Source organism: Oncorhynchus nerka, linkage group LG19, assembly GCF_034236695.1.
Source record: "Oncorhynchus nerka isolate Pitt River linkage group LG19, Oner_Uvic_2.0, whole genome shotgun sequence".
Classification (NCBI taxonomy): Eukaryota; Metazoa; Chordata; class Actinopteri; order Salmoniformes; family Salmonidae; genus Oncorhynchus; species Oncorhynchus nerka.
This window is the reverse complement of record NC_088414.1, coordinates 30,084,165-30,109,341: the sequence shown is the minus strand read 5'-3', so window position 1 is coordinate 30,109,341 and position 25,177 is coordinate 30,084,165. Positions and strand designations below refer to the sequence as shown.

Here is a 25,177-nt window from a genome sequence, read left to right as displayed (position 1 = left end):
TCAACAATTCAGTAATCAATATTAATGCAGTACTAAAAATAAAGTGAGGTAAAACAAAAACACAGGAGAAATAGAAATAAGAACACAAGGTAAATAAGCAATATACAGGGTCAGTTCCAGGGTCAGTAAGCTATTTCCAGGGTCAGTAAGCTATATACAGGGTCAGTTCCAGGGTCAGTAAGCTATATACAGGGTCAGTTCCAGGGTCAGTAAGCTATATACAGGGTCAGTTCCAGGTTCAGTAAGCTATATACAGGGTCAGTTCCAGGGTCAGTAAGCTATATACAGGGTCAGTTCCAGGGTCAGTAAGCTATATATAGGGTCAGTTCCAGGGTCAGTAGCTATATACAGGGTCAGTTCCAGGGTCAGTAAGCTATATACAGGGTCAGTTCCAGGGTCAGTAAGCTATATACAGGGACAGTTCCACGGTCAGTAAGCTATATACAGGGCCAGTTCCACGGTCAGTAAGCTATACACAGGGCCAGTAAGCTATACACAGGGCCAGTTCCAGGTTCAGTAAGCTATATACAGGGTCAGTTCTAGGTTCAGTAAGCTATATACAGGGTCAGTTCCAGGGTCAGTAAGCTATATACAGGGTCAGTTCCAGGGTCAGTAAGCTATATATAGGGTCAGTTCCAGGGTCAGTAGCTATATACAGGGTCAGTTCCAGGGTCAGTAAGCTATATACAGGGTCAGTTCCAGGGTCAGTAAGCTATATACAGGGTCAGTTCCAGGGTCAGTAAGCTATATACAGGGTCAGTTCCAGGGTCAGTAAGCTATACACAGGGCCAGTTCCAGGGTCAGTAAGCTATACACAGGGCCAGTTCCAGGTTCAGTAAGCTATATACAGGGTCAGTTCCACGGTCAGTAAGCTATATACAGGGCCAGTTCCACGGTCAGTAAGCTATACACAGGGCCAGTAAGCTATACACAGGGCCAGTTCCAGGTTCAGTAAGCTATATACAGGGTCAGTTCCACGGTCAGTAAGCTATACACAGGGCCAGTTCCACGGTCAGTAAGCTATACACAGGGCCAGTAAGCTATATACAGGGTCAGTTCCACGGTCAGTAAGCTATACACAGGGCCAGGTTCAGTAAGCTATATACAGGGTCAGTTCCAGGGTCAATAAGCTATACACAGGGCCAGTTCCAGGGTCAGTAAGCTATATACAGGGTCAGTTCCAGGTTCAGTAAGCTATATACAGGGTCAGTTCCAGGGTCAGTAAGCTATATACAGGGTCAGTTCCAGGGTCAGTAAGCTATATATAGGGTCAGTTCCAGGGTCAGTAGCTATATACAGGGTCAGTTCCAGGGTCAGTAAGCTATATACAGGGTCAGTTCCAGGGTCAGTAAGCTATATACAGGGACAGTTCCACGGTCAGTAAGCTATATACAGGGCCAGTTCCACGGTCAGTAAGCTATACACAGGGCCAGTAAGCTATACACAGGGCCAGTTCCAGGTTCAGTAAGCTATATACAGGGTCAGTTCTAGGTTCAGTAAGCTATATACAGGGTCAGTTCCAGGGTCAGTAAGCTATATACAGGGTCAGTTCCAGGGTCAGTAAGCTATATACAGGGTCAGTTCCAGGGTCAGTAGCTATATACAGGGTCAGTTCCAGGGTCAGTAAGCTATATACAGGGTCAGTTCCAGGGTCAGTAAGCTATATACAGGGTCAGTTCCAGGGTCAGTAAGCTATATACAGGGTCAGTTCCAGGGTCAGTAAGCTATACACAGGGCCAGTTCCAGGGTCAGTAAGCTATACACAGGGCCAGTTCCAGGTTCAGTAAGCTATATACAGGGTCAGTTCCACGGTCAGTAAGCTATATACAGGGCCAGTTCCACGGTCAGTAAGCTATACACAGGGCCAGTAAGCTATACACAGGGCCAGTTCCAGGTTCAGTAAGCTATATACAGGGTCAGTTCCACGGTCAGTAAGCTATACACAGGGCCAGTTCCACGGTCAGTAAGCTATACACAGGGCCAGTAAGCTATATACAGGGTCAGTTCCACGGTCAGTAAGCTATACACAGGGCCAGGTTCAGTAAGCTATATACAGGGTCAGTTACAGGGTCAATAAGCTATACACAGGGCCAGTTCCAGGGCCAGTAAGCTATATACAGGGTCAGTTCCACGGTCAGTAAGCTATACACAGGGCCAGTTCCAGGGTCAGTAAGCTATACACAGGGCCAGTTCCAGGGTCAGTAAGCTATATACAGGGTCAGTTCCACGGTCAGTAAGCTATACACAGGGCCAGTTCCAGGGTCAGTAGTATGTACACGGTCAGTAGCTGTATACAGGGTAAGTTCCAATACTATATTTACAATGTGCATGGATACTGGAGTGATGGAGGTAGATGGGTATAGGTGACTAGACATTAGGATATATGATGAACAGAGTAGCAGCTTCGTAAATTAAGATTATATGTGAGTGTGTGTGTAGAGTGAGTATAAAATGTGTGTGTGTGAGCAAGTGAAGTGTGTGTGTGTGTTGGAGTGTCAGTGTGCGTGAGTCGAATCAAATTTTATTGGTCACCTACACATGGTTAGAAGATGTTATTGCGAGTGCAGCGAAATGCTTGTGCTTCTAGATCTGACAGTGCAGCAATATCTAACAGGTCATATCTAACAAATTCTACAACAAAACCTAATACACACAGTCTAGTAAAGTAATGGGATGAGAATATATAAGTATAAACTATATGGATGAGCAGTGACAGAGCGGCTAAGATGCAATAGATAGAATAGATAGTGTATTATACAGTATATACATATGAGATAAGTAATGCGAGATATGTAAACATTCTTAAGTGTGTAGAATCCTGTAAGTGTGCATAGAGGCAGTGCAAAAATAAAATTAGATAGATAGTCCATATATAACTAGACTCAGTCCATATAGCCATTTTGTTAGCTATTTAGCAGTCTTATGGCTTTGGGATAGAAGCTGTTCAGGATGTCTCGTTTCAGACTATGCACTGGTGCCACTTGCTTTGCTGAAGCAGAGAGAACAGTCTATGGCTTGGGTGGTTGGAGTCTTTAACAATTTTCCGGGGCTTCGTTTCACACACTGATTATAAAGGTCCTGGATGGCAGAAAGCTCTGCCACAATGATCTACTGGGCTGTCCTCACCACCCTCTGTAGTGCCATGCAATCGAGGGTGGTGCTGTTGCCGTACCAAGCAGTGATGCAGCAGGTAAAGATGCTCTCAATGGTGCAGCTGTAGATAGTGCAGCCAAACATTTTTTCAACCTCCTGAGGGGGAAGAGGCGCTGTTCGCGCCTTTTCCACGACGGTGTGTAGACCATTTTAAGTCCTTAGTGATTTGGACCCCAAGGAACTTGAAGCTCTCGACCCGCTCCACTGCAGCCCAGCTGATGTGGATGGGGGCGTGTTCCTGTAGTCCACAGAAGAAGAGCTGGTGTGTGTGTTAATGTGTGCTAGCTGGAGATTATTATAGAGGGGGGTCTGTGTGTTTGCCTTCAGTGATTCCACTCGTGTCTAAATATAGCCTCTGCCCGTAGTGCAGATTTCACGCTTAGAAGGAATGGCAAAGGTGCACTGCCCAGAAGACCCATGGAAGTTCACTGGGAATTTCAGGTGTTTATCCTTGCCACTATGCAAAGTCCTTTACAGTTAATTTCATCCTTGCGTCAAGGACACTGATAAAATTATATTCAGCGGTTTGTGCTATTTTAACATTCATTAACATTTTCCCGTCTGTCTTCCTCAACCAATGTCCATAAGATTGTTTGACCCTATGTTAACCAGTGAAAGACCAGGCCATAGGACAAATTAGTTTAGGCTGTACGATCTGATCTTCAAATGACATCATATTAATGAAACATTAGGCCTACGGTGATCAACAAGAAATGAAATGGAAGTGGATTATTTTTCTATGACGGCGTAAGGAGAACCAACACCCTCATGTCCTGATTTTCCTGGCATCCGAGGGAAAACAATTCACTTAAGTGAAAAAAAAGAAACCTGTAATAAACTGTCTGGAAAGCATATTGTGCAGTAAGACTTTGCATTTGGCGGCCGAATCAGCTCATGCAAACATTGATCTCTACTCCCTGAGGAATGTAGCTGGCTGGCCCTAACCCATCATGGCTGCTCCGTATCTCTATTTTCGGTTCTCTGTCCACTGCTCCCAGTTCCCTTGACACCACTGTTTTACCTTGTTACGATGAGGCTGGACACTACAGTCCAATTTGGCACTGCTGTTTTATCTTGTTACGATGAGGCTGGACACTACAGTCCAATTTGACACTGCTGTTTTACCTTGTTACGATGAGGCTGGACACTACAGTCCAATTTGACACTGCTGTTTTACCTTGTTACGATGAGGCTGGACACTACAGTCCAATTTGACACTGCTGTTTTACCTTGTTACGATGAGGCTGGACACTACAGTCCAATTTGACACTGCTGTTTTACCTTGTTACGATGAGGCTGGACACTACAGTCCAATTTGACACTGCTGTTTTATCTTGTTACAATGAGGCTGGACACTACAGTCCAATTTGACACTGCTGTTTTATCTTGTTACAATGAGGCTGGACACTACAGTCCAATTTGACACTGCTGTTTTATCTTGTTACAATGAGGCTGGACACTACAGTCCAATTTGACACTGCTGTTTTATCTTGTTACAATGAGGCTGGAGTCCAATTTGACACTGCTGTTTTATCTTGTTACAATGAGGCTGGACACTACAGTCCAATTTGACACTGCTGTTTTATCTTGTTACAATGAGGCTGGACACTACAGTCCAATTTGACTTGTGTGATAATCATCCTGGCTTGGCAACCAGAAAAGTGGAGTTTCCAAACTAGTGGCCCATACCATAGCAGGGGGGGTTGTAGACTAGCTGAACTGTAACTAGTCTAACCACACATTCATTTTAGTCTCATTACTTTCAAGAGAGCGAGCCGGCCAGGAAATCTCTTTTTCGGGGGGGCCTTATGGGTTTTTAACTGTTTTAGCCTTGTTTCATCATAAGCATCTTACTCTAATCTTACATTATTGTTCTTTAGTGAATGGGCTTATTAAGTTGTGTGTGGCCTGGCCTGGCCTGGCAGGTACAGCAATGCCATACGACGTCCCCAGTCCACTGTGATAGACAGCTAAACACAACAGCACCACATTTCTCCTAGTTTGATTGTCCAATGTTTTCAAAAACACTCCAACACTCATTAAGCCTACATGTTTTGTGCCCCCTGCGTATCAATTCAGTACGGTTGAGAAGAGCGCACCCTCAAAAACCCAATATAAATGTGATTTGATTATGCAATACTCAGGATTTATTTATACAATAGGCTAGTAATAATGCTTGTCTACAATTCCGAGTGCTCTCCCTCCCAGACAGTGTTTTCTGATGAATCATACCTCTGCTTTCACAAAATGGCCACAATGAACCTTTGCTACAGAAATAGACATTTGACAAGTAAGACTTTCTTCAAGGGGCAGTGCGGTTAAAACTGTGATTTTCAATGTTTTTTGGTGATATTTCCACACTATGAGGTCGAAATAACACTATGATACTGCCCTGTTTGTCTTAGAGCTGTTTCAAAACAATGCCTGGATTTTTAGCCTGCTCAGGTGGGATGAAACTTTTGGTCCACATCATGACGTCACAATGTGATCTGATTTGTAATAGACCAATGACTGTTCATCTGGTTAAGGGGGTGGGCTCTAGTCCAGCATATCTGCCAATTAGGGCTGTGTAAAATACTGTATCTTCACATTTGTTTCCTAACACCAAAGAAGCTCAGGAAAATAAATGATAATGAAAATATATATTTTTTAAATAAACAGTTATTTCAAATCAAATGTTATTGGTCACATATTTAGCAGATGTTGTTGCGGGTGTAGCGAAATGCTTGTGTTTCTAGTGCCAACAGTGCAGTAGTATCTAACAATTCACAACAATACACACAAATCCAAAAGTAAAACAATTGAATGAATAAATAAATAAATATTAGGATGAGCCATGTTGGATTGGCATTGACTAAAATGCAGTATATACATATGTCATGAGTAAAGCATTATGTAAACATTATTAAAGTGACCAGTGATTCCATGTCTATGTATATAGGGCGGCAGCCTCTAAGGTGCAGGGTTCAGTAACCGGGTGGAAGCCGGCTAGTGATGGCTATTTAACAGATGTCCTTGAGATAGAAGCTGTTTTTCAGTCTCTCGGCCCCAGCTTTGATGCACCTGTACTGACCTCGTCTTCTGGATGATATGGCTCAGGTGGTTGATTTCCTTGATGATATTGTTGGCCTTCCTGTGACATCAGGTGCTGTAGGTGTCCTGGAGGGCAAGCAGTGTGCCCCCGGTGATGCGTTGGGCAAAGTGCACCACCCTCTGGAGAGCCCTGTGGTTGCGGGCAGTGCTGTTGCCATACCAGGCAGTGATACAGACCGACAGAATGCTCTCAATTGTGCATCTGTAAAAGTTTAGGGTTTTAGGTGCCAAGCCACATTTCTTCAGCCTCCTAAGGTTGAAGAGGCACTGTTGCGTCTTCACCACACTGTCTGTGTGAGTTGGCCATTTCAGATTGTCCGTGATGTGTCGCCGAGGAACTTAAAGCTTTTCGCCTTCTCCACTGCGGTCCTGTCGATGTGGAAAGGGGCTTGCCTCCCTCTGCTGTTTTCTAAAGTCCACGATCAGCTCCTTTGTTTTGTTGCCGTTGAGGGAGAGGTTATTTTCCTGGCACTACTCCGCCAGGGCCCTCACCTTCTAGACATACAGTGATGATTTAAAAATACAATTACTAAGACTGCATGGGGCCTTTAATCTATGTAGGCTAAATGGAATTGATATCGGCTTATGCAGGTGTATGTGTTCAGGTGGAGGAGACTTGAGAGAATTGGTATTTTTATTAGTGTTGAGAATAAGTCTCTAATAGAATTGGCCTTTGCCTTTTTACGAATAAGAAGTGCATTTTCTGGAACACATGGATTGCTGTCTGCCGCTGAGACAGTCAGTGGAGAATAGATGCTGCTGTGTGTTTGGTGTGGCTCCTCTTCATAAGCTGCATTCACCCCAAGGTTTATTTCTGTTCCAGACAGCTCAGATAGGATGGCATTACGGCAGCTCCCAGTAGCATTAGCATATCTTTCTTGCTGACTTTATAAATTATGAAATAGAAAATCTGCCGACAATACTGCTGGATAAATAAATGCTGGAGATCTTAAGCGTTTCTCAGTAAAGCACATTTGGTGCAGGATGTGGTGACTCATATTGCGTGAATGGAACTCTATTCTCCTTCATATCAGAAATGTCAGTTTTCTTGGCATAATCTCTCAAACTATCCCATCAGTGGATGCTCACAAACTGCAGATCACCTGCACTCATATTAATGTAGCAGGAGAGGATACCAGAGGGTTGCGTGAGCATTATCAATCAAAGTTTTGTTTAGCTGCTGTGTCGATTTAACAGTTGAGTGCCATCTGTTTGCAGTTAAAATGCACCCTGTCTTTAATAAAAATGCCCGCTGCTTATATTACATCATGGCTACTTTTTTGTCTCGTTGAAAATTCTGACATCAAAGCTAGTATTATTATACACCTAACATTTTTTTCTGTAAATTAATCTGTTGTTTTTTCTCTTTATTCAAGTGCTTGGTGCTTTATTTGCAAATGGGTATAAACACTAACGGGCACAGCAACCATTTTATTATTTTCTAGTAAGCAGCGTCCCGATTTCAAAAATGGGGGGGGAGTAGAAAGAAAACCTTTCTGTTTGATCTGGTCGCTCCCTCAAGCTTAATCCAGAGGCGAGCGTCGTGTCCAACAAAGTTAAAAGTGATGTTGGGTAGTCAAAGATGGGGATGTGCTAAGGTCAGTCCCTCAGTGTATCTCATTCACAGGGAGAAGAAGTCTAGCACAGAATGAAATCACATCACAGCTGCCCCTCAAACCAGTAGCCTATTGGAACACACTGTAGTATATCATTATTAATTATTTTAGGGATTGTGCTGTTCTTTTCTTTTACCTGTCTGAAACAATGTCCTGGTTTTATAAACAGACACAGTAGAGGAGTTCATGAGGTGAATTAGGATTTCCCCGATGTACTGCAAGGGGTCTTTCCACCTCCTTTGAGGTACTGTTGGCCAGGTAGCAAATATGGTATCATCCTGTGTTGGTGTTGGAGGGGAAACCTGGGCCAAACTATAACATTGTAAAACATGACTTGCTGCGAATGAGTGGCTTTGTTGGATCAGTATGCTGCATAGCATCTAGTCATTTAATTTTACTGAACCAGTTCTCTGGGGGAGGGGGGGGGTATTATCTTTTGTTGGTGTTTGTGATGTGTTCTTGTGCAGTATGTTTCTTTTAATTCTTTAATTGTTTTGTCAGTAAAGGCATTATCTTTATTTTGTTATTCTTAATTCCAATGATTGTCACACAAACAGGAAGTGGAGAAATGGCCTACTAAACAGTGTCCGTTTGATGAATGAGCAGCTGTCAATGGGTTTTATTTCCTCATTGTAGGGTGGAGATAGATGGTTTAACAACACTCTGTTCCTCTATCTTTAGTTTTAATCCAATACTTCCCCACTTTTATAAATTAATCCCTCAAACAGATGTGTGAATGAGAGGAAATAGAGACAGTCTGCTGCTCTTAAGATGCATGTTTTCATTATAGTCATCTTCCAATTTACAAAAGCAATTAAGATGCATCGCACACCTAACCCCCATCCAATTTGGCCAATTCTAATTAATCTAATCAGATGTATTTCTGATAAATGGTTCAGTCCCCATTCCATAAAGCAGACCCAGGTTTTGAATGGGTTGTGAGTGGCTGAGTAATTTTTTATTTATATATATATATAATATCTAGATATAGATAGATCTGGATATCTAGATAGATCACTTTTGTATATTATCTACCTCCCTTGCTTTGGCAATGTTAACACGTTTCCCATGCCAATAAAGCCCCTTGAATTGAATTGAATAGATCTCTGGATATCTAGATAGATCTCTAGATGGATAGATAGATCTCTAGATGGATAGATAGATCTCTAGATGGATAGACGGATAGATAGATAGTTAGATCTCTTGATTAGAGGTCGACCGATTTTTATGATTTTTCGACAACGATACAGATTATTGGAGGACACACAAAAAAGCCGATACCGATTAATCGGTCGATTTAAAAAAAAAAAAAAATGTTTTAAGTGTGTGTGTATATTGGACATATATACTTTTGTAACAATGACAATATACTTTTGTAACAATGACAATTGCAACAATACTGAATGAACATTTATTTTAACTTACTATAATACATATGGGCTTTTGGATGGGTGTTCTTAAGGTGATTCAACAGGTTGGTGGTATTTTTGATTTAGCCGTTGCTGACCCCATGCTTACATCTTTATCACAAATAAGACACCTTGCTTTCCCTGGTTCCAATTCCATGTAGTAGTCCCACACTGGTGCTCTGCTTTTCTCTGCCATCTGTAAAACACACACACAGCTCTGAAGTGACAATGACACTGAAGAGTCTGCTTAGGAGACAAATACTCTCAACTGTTTGAATAAAAATAGAGTTTAAGTTACCTGTGATGAATGTTGAAAACAAAAACTGTACTTTCTATATGCAGGTAATCCTATTTTAATAATGGACATGGTAAGAATTGACAACCAAAGTGCGAGTCATAATTCCCATGACACCTAGCAAAATCTGAAAAGCGGTTCCTTCATTTATTCCATAGGATATTTTTAGATGAACTTAAAATAAGGTCTATGTTTCGTGTAGGCTTACACCACCTTGCCAATTTTATAACTGTGTAGATATCCATAGGACAAGGTAACTGATCAATATTGGCTAAATATAAGCAAAGATATTTTTTTTGTAGAGTGAATTTATGAAAATATTTTGACAAATGTTACATTATCCTAGTGAGATTTACACGGGTATCAAAACGCTGAGGCGGTTTAAGCCTGAACAAAACACAGACCTTATTGGAAGTAGATCAAGACATTCTCTATGGAAGACATGAACGGTAAAATAACGAAGGAACCCCTTTCAAGTTCAGCCGCAAGTTATTACAGGAATTATAACGCGTTGACTATTTCTCTCTAAACCATATACCTTTGACTATTACGAGCCTGCTGCTGCCTACCACCCCTCAGTCAGACTTCACTATAATAAACACACAGAAATATGAGCCTTAGTTTCCGGATTTGACCTATCACCTCGAAAACAAAATGTTTATTCCGTTCTGTATTTTATCTAACGGGTGGCATCCATGAGTCTAAATATTCCTGTTACATTGCACAACCTTCAATGTTATGTCATAATTACGTAAAATTCAGGCAAATTAGTTCGTAAAGAGCCAGGTGGCCCAAACTGTTGCATATAACCTGACTCTGCGTGCAATGAACGCAAGAGAACTGACACAATTTCACCTGGTTAATATTGCCTGCTAACCTGGATTTCTTTTAGCTAAATATGCAGGTTTAAAAATATATACTTGTGTATTGATTTTAAGAAAGGCATTGATGTTTATCGTTAAGTACACATTGGAGCAAAGACAGTGCTTGATTGATTGTTTTTTATAAGACAAGTTTAATGCTAGCTAGCAACTTACCTTGGCTTACTGCATTCGCGTAACAGGCAGGCTCCTCGTGAGGCAGGTGGTTAGAGCGTTGGACTAGTTAACTGTAAGGTTGCAAGATTGGATTCTCCGAGCTGACAAGGTAAAAATCTGTCGTTCTGCCTCGTTCCTAGGCCTTCATTGAAAATAACAATGTGTTCTTAACTGACTTGTCTAGTTAAATAAAGATTAAATAAAGGTGTAAAAAAAAAGGAAAAATCGGCACCCAAAAATACCGATTTCCGATTATGAAAACTTGAAATTGGCCCTAATTAATCGGCCATTCCGATTAATCGGTCGACCTCTACTCTAGATAGATAGATCTCTAGATAGATGGTTAGATAGATAGATAGATATATGCTGAACAAAAATATAAACGCAACATACAACAATTTCAAAGATTTTACCCAAATTCATTGGGGCCTAATCTATGGATTTCACATGACTGGGAATACAGATATGGATATGTTGGTCATAGATATCTTTATAAATAAAGGTAGTGGTGTGTATCAGAAAACCAGTCAGTATCTGGTGTGACCACCATTTGCCTCATGCAGCGAGACAACATCTCCTTCACATAAAGTTAATCAGGCTGTTGATCGTGGCCTGTGGAGCATTGTTCCACCCCTCTTCAATGGCTGTGTGAATTTGCTAGATATTGGCGGGAACTGAAACACGCTGTCGTACACATTGTTCCAGAGGATCCCAAACATGTCCAATGGGTGACATGTCTGGTAAGTATGCAGGTCAGGAGGAACTGGGACATTTTCAGCTTCGAGTAATTGTGTACAGATCCTCTAACATGGGGCTGTGCATTATCATGCTGAAACATGAGGTAATGGCGGCGGATGAAGGGCACAACAATGGGCCCCAGGACCTCGTCACGGTATCTCTGTGCATTCAAATTGCCATAGATTAAAAAGCAATTGTGTTCATTGTCCGTAGCTTATGCCTGTCCATACCATAACCCCACCGCTACCATGGGGCACTGTTCACAATGCTGACATCAGCAAATCGCTTGCCCACATGACACCATACACGCTGTCTGCCATCTGCCCAGCACAGTTGAAATCGGGATTAATTCGTGAAGAGCGCACTTCTTCATCGTGCTAGTAACTGACTTCAGGTGAGCATTTTCCCACTGAAGTCGGTTACGACAAAGAACTGCGGTTAGGTCAAGCCCTGGTGAGGACGACGAGCATGCAGATGAGCTTCCCTGAGACTGTTTCTGACAGTTTGCAGAAATTCTTTGGTTGTGCAAACCCACAATTTCATCAGCTGTCCAGGTTGCTGGTCTCAGACGATCGTGCAGGTGAAGAATCCTGATGTGGAGGTCTATGGCATGGTTACACGTGGTCTGCAGTCCTGAGGCTGGTTGGACATACTGCCAAATTCTATAAAATGTCATTGGAGGCAGCGTATCGTAGAGAAATTAACATTAAAATCTCAGCCAATTGCACGCTCCCTCAAAACGACATCTTTGGCATTGTGTTGTGTGACACAACTGCACATTTTTATAGTGGCCTCTTATTGTCCCCAGCACAAGGTGCACCCGTGTAATGTGGAGGCAAAATAAACGCACACCTGTTTAGGCGAGGTACACCTGTGTATTGATCATCAGCTTCTTGATATGCCACACCTGTCAGGTGGATGGCAAATGAGAAATGCTCACTCAAACAAATTTGTTCACTAAATTTGTTTGTGTATGGAACATTTCTTGGATCTATTTCAGCTCATGAAACATGGGACCAACATGTTGCGTTTTATATATTTATTTATTTTTACCCTCTTTTTCTCCCCAATTTCATGGTATCCAATTGTTAGGACTATAAGCCACTACTTTATTCCCACACTTTGAACCTCGCGGTTTATACAATGACGCGGCTAATTTATGGATTTTTCCCGCTTTCACAAGATTCATGCCGCCAAAAAACTGAGCACCGTCACATAATGTAACATAAATCGAGCGCGCTCAAACTTCCCATCATTCTGATTACGGTAGTCATTTTGTCACCCTCATCGTGGCAAAGACACGGAGAAATGCATATGATGCAGCTTTCAAGTTGAAGGCGATAAATCTGGCTGTTGGAAAAGGAAATAGAGCTGCTGCATGGGAGCTTGGCCTTAATGAGTCGATGATAAGATGTTGGAAACAACAGCGTGAGGAACTGACTCAGTGCAGAAAGACAACGAAAGCTTTCAGAGGGAAGAAAATCAGATGGCCCAAAGTATTTGCAGCCACTCGACATCAGTGTAAATCGTGCATTTAAGGTGGCGCTCCTTGTTCAGTGGGAGGCTTGGATGACAAGTGGGGAGAAATCCTTCACTAAAACGGGCCGCAGGCGAAGAGCATCTTATGGTCAAGTCTGCCAGTGGGTCCTGACAGCGTGGAGCATTGTCAAAAAATCCACTATCATCAATGGGTTTCGAAAGGCTGGACTGCTGCGTGTTGAAGGGGCAGCATGAGCTCAGCGGGGTATTTGCCTCCGGATGAAAGTGACGAGAGCGACAATGAAAACGATCCAACATCGGATGAAGCAATTCTGAGGCTATTCAACTCCGACACCGAAGATGACGACTTCAGTGGTTTCAGTGCACAGGAGGAGGAAGATCGTGACCAATGACTTTCTTGGTAGGCTACTGTTTTAATTTTTGTTACAAGCCGTGTTTCGTTAAAGCCTATTTATTTTTGTTACAAGCCGCGTTTCGTTTAAAGACTGTAAAGTTAATTTGTTTCAATGTACCGGTAGGCACCTGCGGCTTATAGACATGTGTGGCTTATTATGTACAAAATACATATATTTTTTAAAATAATTCAGTGGGTGCGGTTTATATTCAGGTGCGCTTAATAGTCCAGCAATTACGGTAGTTACTATCTTGTCTCATCGCTACAACTCCCGTACGGACTCGGGAGAGGCGAAGGTCGAGAGCCATGCGTCCTCCGAAACACAACCCAACCAAGCCGCACTGCTTCTTAACACAGCGCGCATCCAACCCGGAAGCCAGCCGCACCACTGTGTCGGAGGAAACACCGTACACCTGGCGACCTGGTCAGCGTGCACTGCGCCCGTCCCGCCACAGGAGTCGCTAGTGTGCGATGAGACAAGGATATCCCTGCCAGCCAAACCCTCCCTAACCCGGACGACGCTAGGCCAATTGTGTGCCGCCCCATGGGCCTCACGGTCACGGTCAGCTGCGACAGAGCCTGGACTCAAAACCAGTCTCTGCTGGCACAGCTAGCACTGCGACGCAGTGCCTTAGACCACTGCGCCACCCGGGAGGCCGCGTTTTATATTTCTGTTCAGTGTGTATTTATAGATTATTTTTATATATATATATATATATATATATATATATATATATATATATATATATATATATATATATATATGGAAAAGTATGAACTTAAACCAGGTAGAAAGTGTGTCAATTATTATAATGAACAAATTAATAAATAATTTAATCTCTCAACAATCTTTCTTTAATCACAGTATTTTCAGTCTAGAGATTTGTGGTCTCAAACCATTGAGTTTATTAACATTATTAATCAATAATATGGGCAAAATTGTGTTAAAGAAGAAGAAACAGAAACAGAGAAACAGAGTTTTTATGACTGGGATGCTGTAAGTCAGGGGTCCCCAATTACTTTCAGTCATGGGCCGATTCTTCCTTGAGCGGATGATATGGGGGCCGGAACATAGTTATACATAATTTGTACAAAGCAATTTGACCACAATAATCCCAAACTGTTATATAGTATTTGACAAAACAGAATAGTTTCAAACCTTGATTAAATTGGGATATAATCACATATGCCCCTCTAGTTATGCCTAAGAATACTTGAACAGATTTACTCAATTAAAATCACTTACAGTGTTTTATGTCTAAGAACGAACATTATTATTATTTTTGCTCAGAAAACCTGGGAGGCCAATAACATCATCCTGCTCTAGATGTTGTTTTCTTTGTTTTTCGTTCCGGCAGCCACCAGCACTCCTTTGTGGTATGGACAACCCACTCTCTCCTTGCTGCTTCTCCGACTTACCACCTGACAGGGTAAATGTACCAGTACCCTGCCTGTGCTGTGTGTCAGTGTGTTTGTTGTCACTCCTCAAGCCATGAATCCTCAGCATCTAGTGGTGGTGGTTTTGACCCTGAATTCCTGCAGGCTAGAGCCCACTAGGCCATCCGCCCTCACCTCCCTGTAGAAACATACCTGATAGTATTAACTGACCCCCTGATTGTCTCATCCAGTTACATTCATTAGAGACTCCTGGATGATCATCATATCATGTGTTTAAAATAACTTGTAAAGAATGTGTTGTAAATAAATATGGACTGGTTGTCCTTAGTTATGGTGGTTGCCCTAGATCTATAAATAGATCTCCCTTCGTGTGAATTCGATTTTTCTTTGTTAGTTTTATATATTTTTGCATTACCATGGTTTTTACATGCCGTGTGAGGAGAATGAGATTTGCGATTATTCTTCCCAGCCCCCCTCTGTCTGATTATTCTTCACAGCCCCTCTCTGTCTGATTATTCTTCACAGCCCCTCTCTGTCTGATTATTCTTCACAGCCCCTCTGTCTGATTATTCTTCACAGCCCCTCTCTGTCTGATTATTCTTCACAGCCCCTCTGTCTGATTATTCTTCACAGCCCCTCTCTGTCTGATTATTCTTCACAGCCCCTCTCTGTCTGATTATTCTTCACAGCCCCTCTGTCTGATTATTCTTCACAGCCCCTCTCTGTCTGATTATTCTTCACAGCCCCTCTCTGTCTGATTATTCTTCACAGCCCCTCTCTGTCTGATTATTCTTCACAGCCCCTCTCTGTCTGATTATTCTTCACAGCCCCTCTCTGTCTGATTATTCTTCACAGCCCCTCTCTGTCTGATTATTCTTCACAGCTCCTCTCTGTCTGATTATTCTTCACAGCTCCTCTCTGTCTGATTATTCTTCACAGCCCCTCTGTCTGATTATTCTTCACAGCCCCTCTCTGTCTGATTATTCTTCCCAGCCCCTCTGTCTGATTTGTTCTTCACAGCCCCTCTCTGTCTGATTATTCTTCCCAGCCTCTCTTGGTCTGATTATTTCAGCACTGCCTATCTTTGAAGTAGAAACCATTGAATCATTATTTCATGCAAAATGATTTGATGAGAAGAAGGGGAAAGAACGTCTTCCATCCACACAAACAACTGCCCCATTTCTAATAAAAGTTACTGTCTGGGCTTTCTTCCCAAGTGAGCCTGAATGTGTCTGACTGAATTGTTACAGCATTAAAGCAGCATTAAATCTGTTCTGTTTAACGAATTCCCACGGCAGTTGCATGCTCCATTGTGATTAGGAGTGTGGAGACATGTTGGCCATGATGCATCTCATAAGAGTGCATGGTGCTACTTTTCCTTGTCTAAAGAACGACTTCCCAAAGTGAGCTCCCTCTCCTCCTGCATGTCCTCAAGTTAATGACCCTCATGGTTTAGGTGCTGTGCCCTACTAATCAGTGGAAACACTGGTCAGTCCCCAGTAATTATAGGCCTAATTAAAGTTTCTGTAGTTAAAAAGATGTTGCATCGCTGTGTTGCATAGAGCACTAGTATTGCTTCATCGTGTTCGGAGTGGAGCGCTCCTATTGATGGAGCGGAATGTGGCGGAGGAGTTGAGCACACCATTATGATTGGCTCAGGGGCACCAACCAAAGCAAGTCGTGTCATTCTCTCACAATCTCAATGAGAGCATGGCCAGACCGTCTGACATCAGAAACTATGGGATGGTAATTGCAGTTTCTGATGGACAGAAGTGTGAGGATGATGATAGGATAGTGCAGGGGTATTCAACTCTGACCCTACGAGCTCTGGAGCCTTCTGTTTTTCTGTTCTACCTGATCGTTAATTACAACCAACTGGTGTTTTATTTTGTTGGTTGTTAGTTCTAAAATATTATCTTATTTTTAAATATATATCTCCGTTATCTTTTATACATACTTTATATCTGGTTTTAGTCTTTTAAGTTTACACTGACAATGTTTTAACATCCCAAAAATGATTTCTCCCCCCACCCCAAATGATAATTATTTTTTTTTATTATTATTTTTTTTTTAGTGGTGGCCACGATTTAACAGACGTGGTTCACCACTGCTATATGCATATAGGGGAAATAGGACGTCTTCACTTGTTAATTCTGTGTATTCATTATCCTTTCCCTCAAACCCCCTTCCTTAGCCTCTGTGCTGTACAGTGCATTCGGAAAGTATTCAGACCCCTTGACTTTTTCCACATTTTGTTATAGCCTTATTCTAAAAATGATAAAATTGTAATTTTCCTCATCAATCTACACACAATTTCCCATAATGACAAAGCAAAAAGTTTTTTTTTTTTAAAATTAGTAAATGTATTAAAAACATTTACAGAAGCATTCAGACCCTTTACTCAGTACTTTGTTGAAGCACCTTTGGTAGCGATTAGGTTGTCAGGTTGGATGGGGAGCGTCACTGCACAGCTATTTTCAGGTCTCTCCAGAGATGTTAGATTGGGTTCAAGTCCGGGCTCTGGCTAGGCCACTCAAGGACATTCAGAGACTTGTCCCGAAGCCACTCCTGTCTTGTCTTGGCTATGCGCTTAGGGTCGTTGTGCTGTTGGAAGGTGAACCTTCACCCCAGTCTGAGGCCCTGAGCATTCTGGAGCAGGTTTTCATCAAAGGATTTCTCTGTTCATCTTTCCCTCGATCCTGACTAGTCTCCCAGTCCCTGCCGCTGAAAAACATCCCCACAGCATGATGCTGCCACCACCATGCTTCACCGTAGGGATGGTGCTCGGTTTCCTCCAGACGTGACGCTTGGCATTCAGGCCAAAGAGTTTAATCTTGGTTTCATCAGACCAGAGAATCTTGTTATTCATGGTCTGAGAGTCTTTGGGTGCCTTTTGACAGCCCGCTTGGAGTTTGCCATGTGCCTTTTACTGTTGGTGGAGTGCGGCAGAGATGGTTGTCCTTTAGGAAGTTTTTCCCATCTCCACAGAGGAACTCTGGAGCTCTGTCAGAGTGACCATCGGGTCTACCATCGGGTTCTTGGTCACCTCCCTGACCAAGGCCTTTCTACCCCTAGTGCTCAGTTTGGCCAGGCAGCCAGCTCTAGGAAGAGTCTTGGTAGTTCCAAACTTCTTCCATTTAAGAATGATGGAGGCCACTGTGTTCTTGGGGACCTTCAATGCTGCAGAAATGTTTTGCTACTCTTCCCCAGATCTGTGCCTCAATACAATCTTGTCTCTGAGCTCTGTGGACAATTCCTTCGACCTCATGGCCTGGTTTTTGCTCTGGAATGCACTGTCAACTGTAGGACCTGATATAGTCGGGTGTGTGCCTTTCCAAATAATGTCCAATCAATTGAATTTAACACAGGTGGACTCCAATCAAGTTGTAGAAAAATCTCAAGGATGATCAATGGAAACAGGGTACACCTGAGCTCAATTTCAAGTCTCATAGCAAAGGGTCTGAATACTTATGTAAATAAGGAACCTGTTGTTGCTTTGTCCTGATAGGGTATTGTGTGTAGATGAGAACAAAATAATATTTAATCAATTTTAGAATAAGGCTGTCACGTAACAAAATGTGGGAAAAGTACATGGGTCTGAATACATTCCCGAATGCACTGTGCTTGCAAAACACACTCAATACGTTGATTTTTATTATAAATGTGTGCTTGTACTGCATGATTGTGAGCTAAACATCTCTTTCCCTCTCTCTTCCCCTCCCTCTCTGCCTCCCCTGAAGATCCCTCGTGGAGGACGACGACCCTCACATGAAAGTGTCGCTGGGGTGTGGTGACATGGGCATCTCTGCCCACCTACAGGCTTCCAAAACAGGAAACACTCGCTTCTTCACAAGCAACACACACAGCTCAGTGGTCCTTCAGGTGAGCAGTAATGGATGGGAGGAAGAGGTACAGGAGAGAGACCGAGAGATGGTGTTGCTTCGGAGGATGTTCAGATTGATGAACCTCATAAAAGCCCTAATGAAATATGCCAGGGTGATTTTCATGTGCCTTCAGAGGTCCAGTGATTGATTGAAAACCTAGATAGTCAGTATGGTGTCTGAGAATCTTCCAGACAAAGGCCAAGGGTCTGATCTGGCCTTTACCCAAATCTAAAAATATCTACAACACAACAAGAAATTACACAAATGGCCCTGGGATTGTTTCAATTAGGTTTTCTATAGAAAATAGTTTTCTAAAAACCCATTGCCGGTAACAAAAAGTAGTTCCTGTGCAGCACCAAACATGCTCCTCTATCTCCAACAATCTAATCTCTAGTGTATGATATTTTTATGCAACTCTAAATCACAAGTAATTTTTCCTTTACGGTAGTCTTGCATGGTATACCTGTACCACTGTAATATCACAGTACCAAAATGTCATGATATCAACATTTTAGAAGGAAGTAGTACCATTTCATATGATTCTACTACATTTTTCAGCCCTAGCGATCTAAAGAACCGGCTGACTCCTGTTATAAAATGTTTATGAATTCAGTTGAATTGAAGGGACAGCCACTAGTCTCTGGTATGCACAGGTCCAGTCATATCCACTTCACTTTCATGCTCACATCACGTGTAGCAGCTGTAATCAGCCAGCATAACCCCCTACCAGCTATAACCATAACTACCAGCCCTCATTCACCCGCTTCTCTCCTTCTGCTCTTCATGAGCATCTATTCCTCAGTCAGTTCAAAAATATATCATTTAGCCATGATGGAGACGGGGATGCAGACCCTGATGAGTCTGTTGTTAGTTGTACATTTGTTACATTGGAGCAGCACGCAGAGCGAGCAATGATGATACATTGTATCATTTCATCGCCTGTTATAACCATTTTAAAGGATTTCACAAACCATGTTGCGGGCCGTTTTAAATTAATCCCGGGACGCTAATTATTGGTTTGATAACAAACAATGTTGTTCAGTAATGAAACCTACCTAGCTAACAACCTGGTAACTTGACAGTAGGTTTAGGCCAATTTGATTGGCACAGGAAGAAAGGAAAAGGGTCTGCTACTCATGAGATGTGCGTCAAAGGTAGGATTCATATGGGCCTAGTGTAAGCTTAAACTATACCACAAATCAATGTCTTTCTTGTGCTCTTTAAATTCTGTTTGGTGCCTAATGTTTTAAAAGTTGGGGCAGTATATGTGTTTAGGAGCGAGAGAGTAGTGTGTGTGTTCATGAGAGGAAGACAGAGAGTAAGGGAGGGAGAGTGTGTGTGTGTCTGTTAACTGAAGAGTAGAAGGTTTCAGGCAGTGTTTTCCCCTTACTGACACAATAACAAGCAGGTCATTATGCAGTGTTTTCCCCTTACTGACACAATAACAAGCAGATCATTATGCAGTGTTTTCCCTTACTGACACAATAACAAGCAGATCATTATGCAGTGTTTTCCCCTACTGACACAATAACAAGCAGATCATTATGCAGTGTTTTCCCTTACTGACACAATAACAAGCAGATCATTATGCAGTGTTTTCCCCTACTGACACAATAACAAGCAGATCATTATGCAGTGTTTTCCCTTACTGACACAATAACAAGCAGATCATTATGCAGTGTTTTCCCCTTACTGACACAATAACAAGCAGATCATTATGCAGTGTTTTCCCCTTACTGACACAATAACAAGCAGGTCATTATGCAGTGTTTTCCCCTTACTGACACAATGACAAGCAGATCATTATGCAGTGTTTTCCCCTTACTGACACAATAACAAGCAGATCATTATGCAGTGTTTTCCCCTACTGACACAATAACAAGCAGATCATTATGCAGTGTTTTCCCCTTACTGACACAATAACAAGCAGATCATTATGCAGTGTTTTCCCCTTACTGACACAATAACAAGCAGGTCATTATGCAGTGTTTTCCCCTACTGACACAATAACAAGCAGATCATTATGCAGTGTTTCCCCTTACTGACACAATAACAAGCAGATCATTATGCAGTGTTTCCCCTTACTGACACAATAACAAGCAGGTCATTATGCAGTGTTTCCCCCTTACTGACACAATGACAAGCAGATCATTATGCAGTGTTTTCCCCTTACTGACACAATAACAAGCAGGTCATTATGCAGTGTTTTCCCCTTACTGACACAATAACAAGCAGATCATTATGCAGTGTTTTCCCCTTACTGACACAATAACAAGCAGGTCATTATGCAGTGTTTCCCCCTTACTGACACAATAACAAGCAGATCATTATGCAGTGTTTCCCCCTTACTGACACAATAACAAGCAGATCATTATGCAGTGTTTCCCCCTTACTGACACAATAACAAGCAGGTCATTATGCAGTGTTTCCCCCTTACTGACACAATAACAAGCAGATCATTATGCAGTGTTTTCCCCTTACTGACACAATAACAAGCAGGTCATTATGCAGTGTTTCCCCCTTACTGACACAATAACAAGCAGATCATTATGCAGTGTTTCCCCCTTACTGACACAATAACAAGCAGGTCATTATGCAGTGTTTTCCCCTTACTGACACAATAACAAGCAGATCATTATGCAGTGTTTTCCCCTTACTGACACAATAACAAGCAGGTCATTATGCAGTGTTTTCCCCTTACTGACACAATAACAAGCAGATCATTATGCAGTGTTTTCCCCTACTGACACAATAACAAGCAGATCATTATGCAGTGTTTCCCCCTTACTGACACAATAACAAGCAGATCATTATGCAGTGTTTTCCCCTTACTGACACAATAACAAGCAGATCATTATGCAGTGTTTTCCCCTACTGACACAATAACAAGCAGATCATTATGCAGTGTTTTCCCCTTACTGACACAACGACAAGCAGATCATTATGCAATGTTTTCCCCTACTGACACAATAACAAGCAGATCATTATGCAGTGTTTTCCCCTTACTGACACAACGACAAGCAGATCATTATGCAGTGTTTTCCCCTACTGACACAATAACAAGCAGATCATTATGCAGTGTTTTCCCCTTACTGACACAATAACAAGCAGATCATTATGCAGTGTTTTCCCCTACTGACACAATAACAAGCAGATCATTATGCAGTGTTTTCCCCCTACTGACACAATAACAAGCAGGTCATTATGCAGTGTTTCCCCCTTACTGACACAATAACAAGCAGATCATTATGCAGTGTTTCCCCCTTACTGACACAATAACAAGCAGATCATTATGCAGTGTTTCCCCCTTACTGACACAATAACAAGCAGGTCATTATGCAGTGTTTTCCCCTTACTGACACAATAACAAGCAGATCATTATGCAGTGTTTTCCCCTTACTGACACAACGACAAGCAGATCATTATGCAGTGTTTTCCCCTTACTGACACAATAACAAGCAGGTCATTATGCAGTGTTTCCCCCTTACTGACACAATAACAAGCAGGTCATTATGCAGTGTTTCCCCCTTACTGACACAATAACAAGCAGATCATTATGCAGTGTTTCCCCCTTACTGACACAATAACAAGCAGGTCATTATGCAGTGTTTCCCCCTTACTGACACAATAACAAGCAGATCATTATGCAGTGTTTCCCCCTTACTGACACAATAACAAGCAGGTCATTATGCAGTGTTTTCCCCTTACTGACACAATAACAAGCAGATCATTATGCAGTGTTTTCCCCTTACTGACACAATAACAAGCAGGTCATTATGCAGTGTTTTCCCCTTACTGACACAATAACAAGCAGATCATTATGCAGTGTTTTCCCCTACTGACACAATAACAAGCAGATCATTATGCAGTGTTTTCCCCTACTGACACAATAACAAGCAGGTCATTATGCAGTGTTTTCCCCTTACTGACACAACGACAAGCAGATCATTATGCAGTGTTTCCCCCTTACTGACACAATAACAAGCAGATCATTATGCATCTATATTCCTTCCTCCCAGTCCTCTAGACAAATCACAGATAGGCCTTTGCAAATATGAGCAAATCAGCCATTCTATGAAGTATTATATTATATACTAAGCATTGTGAAGTTAAATTCATTATGTTGGATTGAGTAGAAGTGTGAATTTCACTGCCAGGTTTTTGCATAGCACATGCACAGAACATTTAGAAAATGGTCGAAATGTTTTAACTTGTTTTTCCATATATAGACAGACACACCCATGTGTTTGAATAAAACCAACTACATATTTTTTTATCAAACCTTTATTTAACTAGGCTAGTCAGTTAAGAACAAATTCTTATTTTAACCCGGACGAAGCTGGGCCAATTGTGTGCTGCCCTATGGGACTCCCGATCATGGCCGGTTGTGATACAAGGATGAACCAGGATCTGTAGTGACGCTTCTAGCACTGAGATACATTGCCTTACTTAGACTGCTGCGCCACTCGGGAGACAATGTACTGAGTTTGTCTGATGCTTTAAGCACACTGTTTGATTAAATAATTAAGACACACACATGACTCAAGAACGAGCCTGACGGTCACACTTAAAAAAAACTAGTGCCTCGGTGACTGGCGCACGTTGTCTCGCTCTCCTCTCTACTGCAGCAAAAAGGCACCACAGCACAGCAAGTGTTTATTGCGCTGTCCGTGCTGAAGCTGCTACATCATTTTAGTTTCTTTTTTTCTTCTGACTCAAAAGCTATGTTACCGAAATCCCTAATTTGTTTAGGAAAAACATTCCCTGTTCCCTCAACCCTTGCTCTCTTTATGTGAAACATGGACGCATTTCATCGCATCTGACCAATAGGGCCCGACCTATAGCCGATCAAAGTCACATCAATAATTTGCTTATAACAAACTCCAAACACAGTAATGTCTACAGCAAAATGAATGCTGAGGGCGTGAAAAAGAAACTCGAAACGGGCAAATGTTTAATGGTTTCTCAGGAGGGAAAGGGGAAGTCAGATGTGTGGAAGACATTTGATTTAGGAGAACAAGAACATGGAGCGTAAGTATTATGTGTGCCAAACAGTTGCATTTTTCTGACCTTTTGGAACATTGTAAATAATGATAATGACATTACTTATTATTATTATTATTATTATAGTGATGATCGTAATAATAATAACAATAAGAAGGAGATCATAAAAAAATGAGGGAATAGGAGCGAGGGCTGCGTGCATATCTGTGATAATCACGTGCTGTTAGATGACGATATTATTTTTCTGCCTGTTTGGAACAGTGTAAACAACACAACATAAATTATAAGTAGTACTAGTCTGTTGTAACGGAAATTACAGCATAATAAATGACAAATTGCTTTATCCGACATTTTGCCATTGCATGAGACTCGGTGTACACGGAATCAGTAGGCTAGTAAACAAACACTCAAAATGGCAACAGAAGCAGCTTTTGTCTTATTTCATTAGATATATATGCTTGATTGATAAAGCAAGGCACATTTAACAGTTAGGCTATTGATTATATACCTAATTTAAATTGGGGTTTGCCCGCTCCTCAATTTTCTTAGACAATTTTTTATTTTTTTATTTTTTATTTCACCTTTATTTAACCAGGTAAGCAAGTTGAGAACAAGTTCTCATTTACAATTGCGACCTGGCCAAGATGAAGCAAAGCAGTTCGACACATACAACGACACAGAGTTACACATGGAGTAAAACAAACATACAGTCAATAATACAGTAAAAAAAACAAGTCTATATACAATGTGAGCAAATTAGGTGAGAAGGGAGGTAAAGGCAAAAAAGGCCATGGTGGCAAAGTAAATACAATATAGCAAGTAAAACACTGGAATGGTAGTTTTGCAATGGAAGAATGTGCAAAGTAGAAATAAAAATAATGGGGTGCAAAGGAGCAAAATAAATTAATTAATTAAATACAGTTGGGAAAGAGGTAGTTGTTTGGGCTAAATTATAGGTGGGCTATGTACAGGTGCAGTAATCTGTAAGATGCTCTGACAGTTGGTGCTTAAAGCTAGTGAGGGAGATAAGTGTTTCCATTTTCAGAGATTTTTGTAGTTCGTTCCAGTCATTGGCAGCAGAGAACTGGAAGGAGAGGCGGCCAAAGAAAGAATTGGTTTTGGGGGTGACTAGAGAGATATACCTGCTGGAGCGCGTGCTACAGGTGGGAGATGCTATGGTGACCAGCGAGCTGAGATAAGGGGGGACTTTACCTAGCAGGGTCTTGTAGATGACATGGAGCCAGTGGGTTTGGCGACGAGTATGAAGCGAGGGCCAGCCAACGAGAGCGTACAGGTCGCAATGGTGGGTAGTATATGGGGCTTTGGTGACAAAACGGATTGCACTGTGATAGACTGCATCCAATTTGTTGAGTAGGGTATTGGAGGCTATTTTGTAAATGACATCGCCAAAGTCGAGGATTGGTAGGATGGTCAATTTTACAAGGGTATGTTTGGCAGCATGAGTGAAGGATGCTTTGTTGCGAAATAGGAAGCCAATTCTAGATTTAACTTTGGATTGGAGATGTTTGATATGGGTCTGGAAGGAGAGTTTACAGTCTAACCAGACACCTAAGTATTTGTAGTTGTCCACGTATTCTAAGTCAGAGCCGTCCAGAGTAGTGATGTTGGACAGGCGGGTAGGTGCAGGTAGCGATC

At 41.9% G+C, this 25,177-nt stretch overlaps 1 protein-coding gene across 5 annotated transcripts in view; it reads left to right on the top strand.

The window, feature by feature from the left end:
• LOC115101365 (kelch-like protein 13) overlaps positions 1-25,177 on the top strand; it is a 68,999-nt gene that overhangs the window by 20,114 nt on the left and 23,708 nt on the right. For 3 of the 5 annotated variants that reach the window (XM_029620787.2, XM_029620786.2, XM_029620785.2), the window contains one exon: positions 18,374-18,515. In XM_029620787.2, the coding sequence (XP_029476647.1) occupies positions 18,374-18,515 (142 nt within the window). Of the gene's footprint in view, positions 1-14,593; positions 14,666-18,373; positions 18,516-25,177 lie in introns of all 5 variants that reach the window. The other 2 variants (XM_029620784.2, XM_029620783.2) reach the window with 1 other exon arrangement.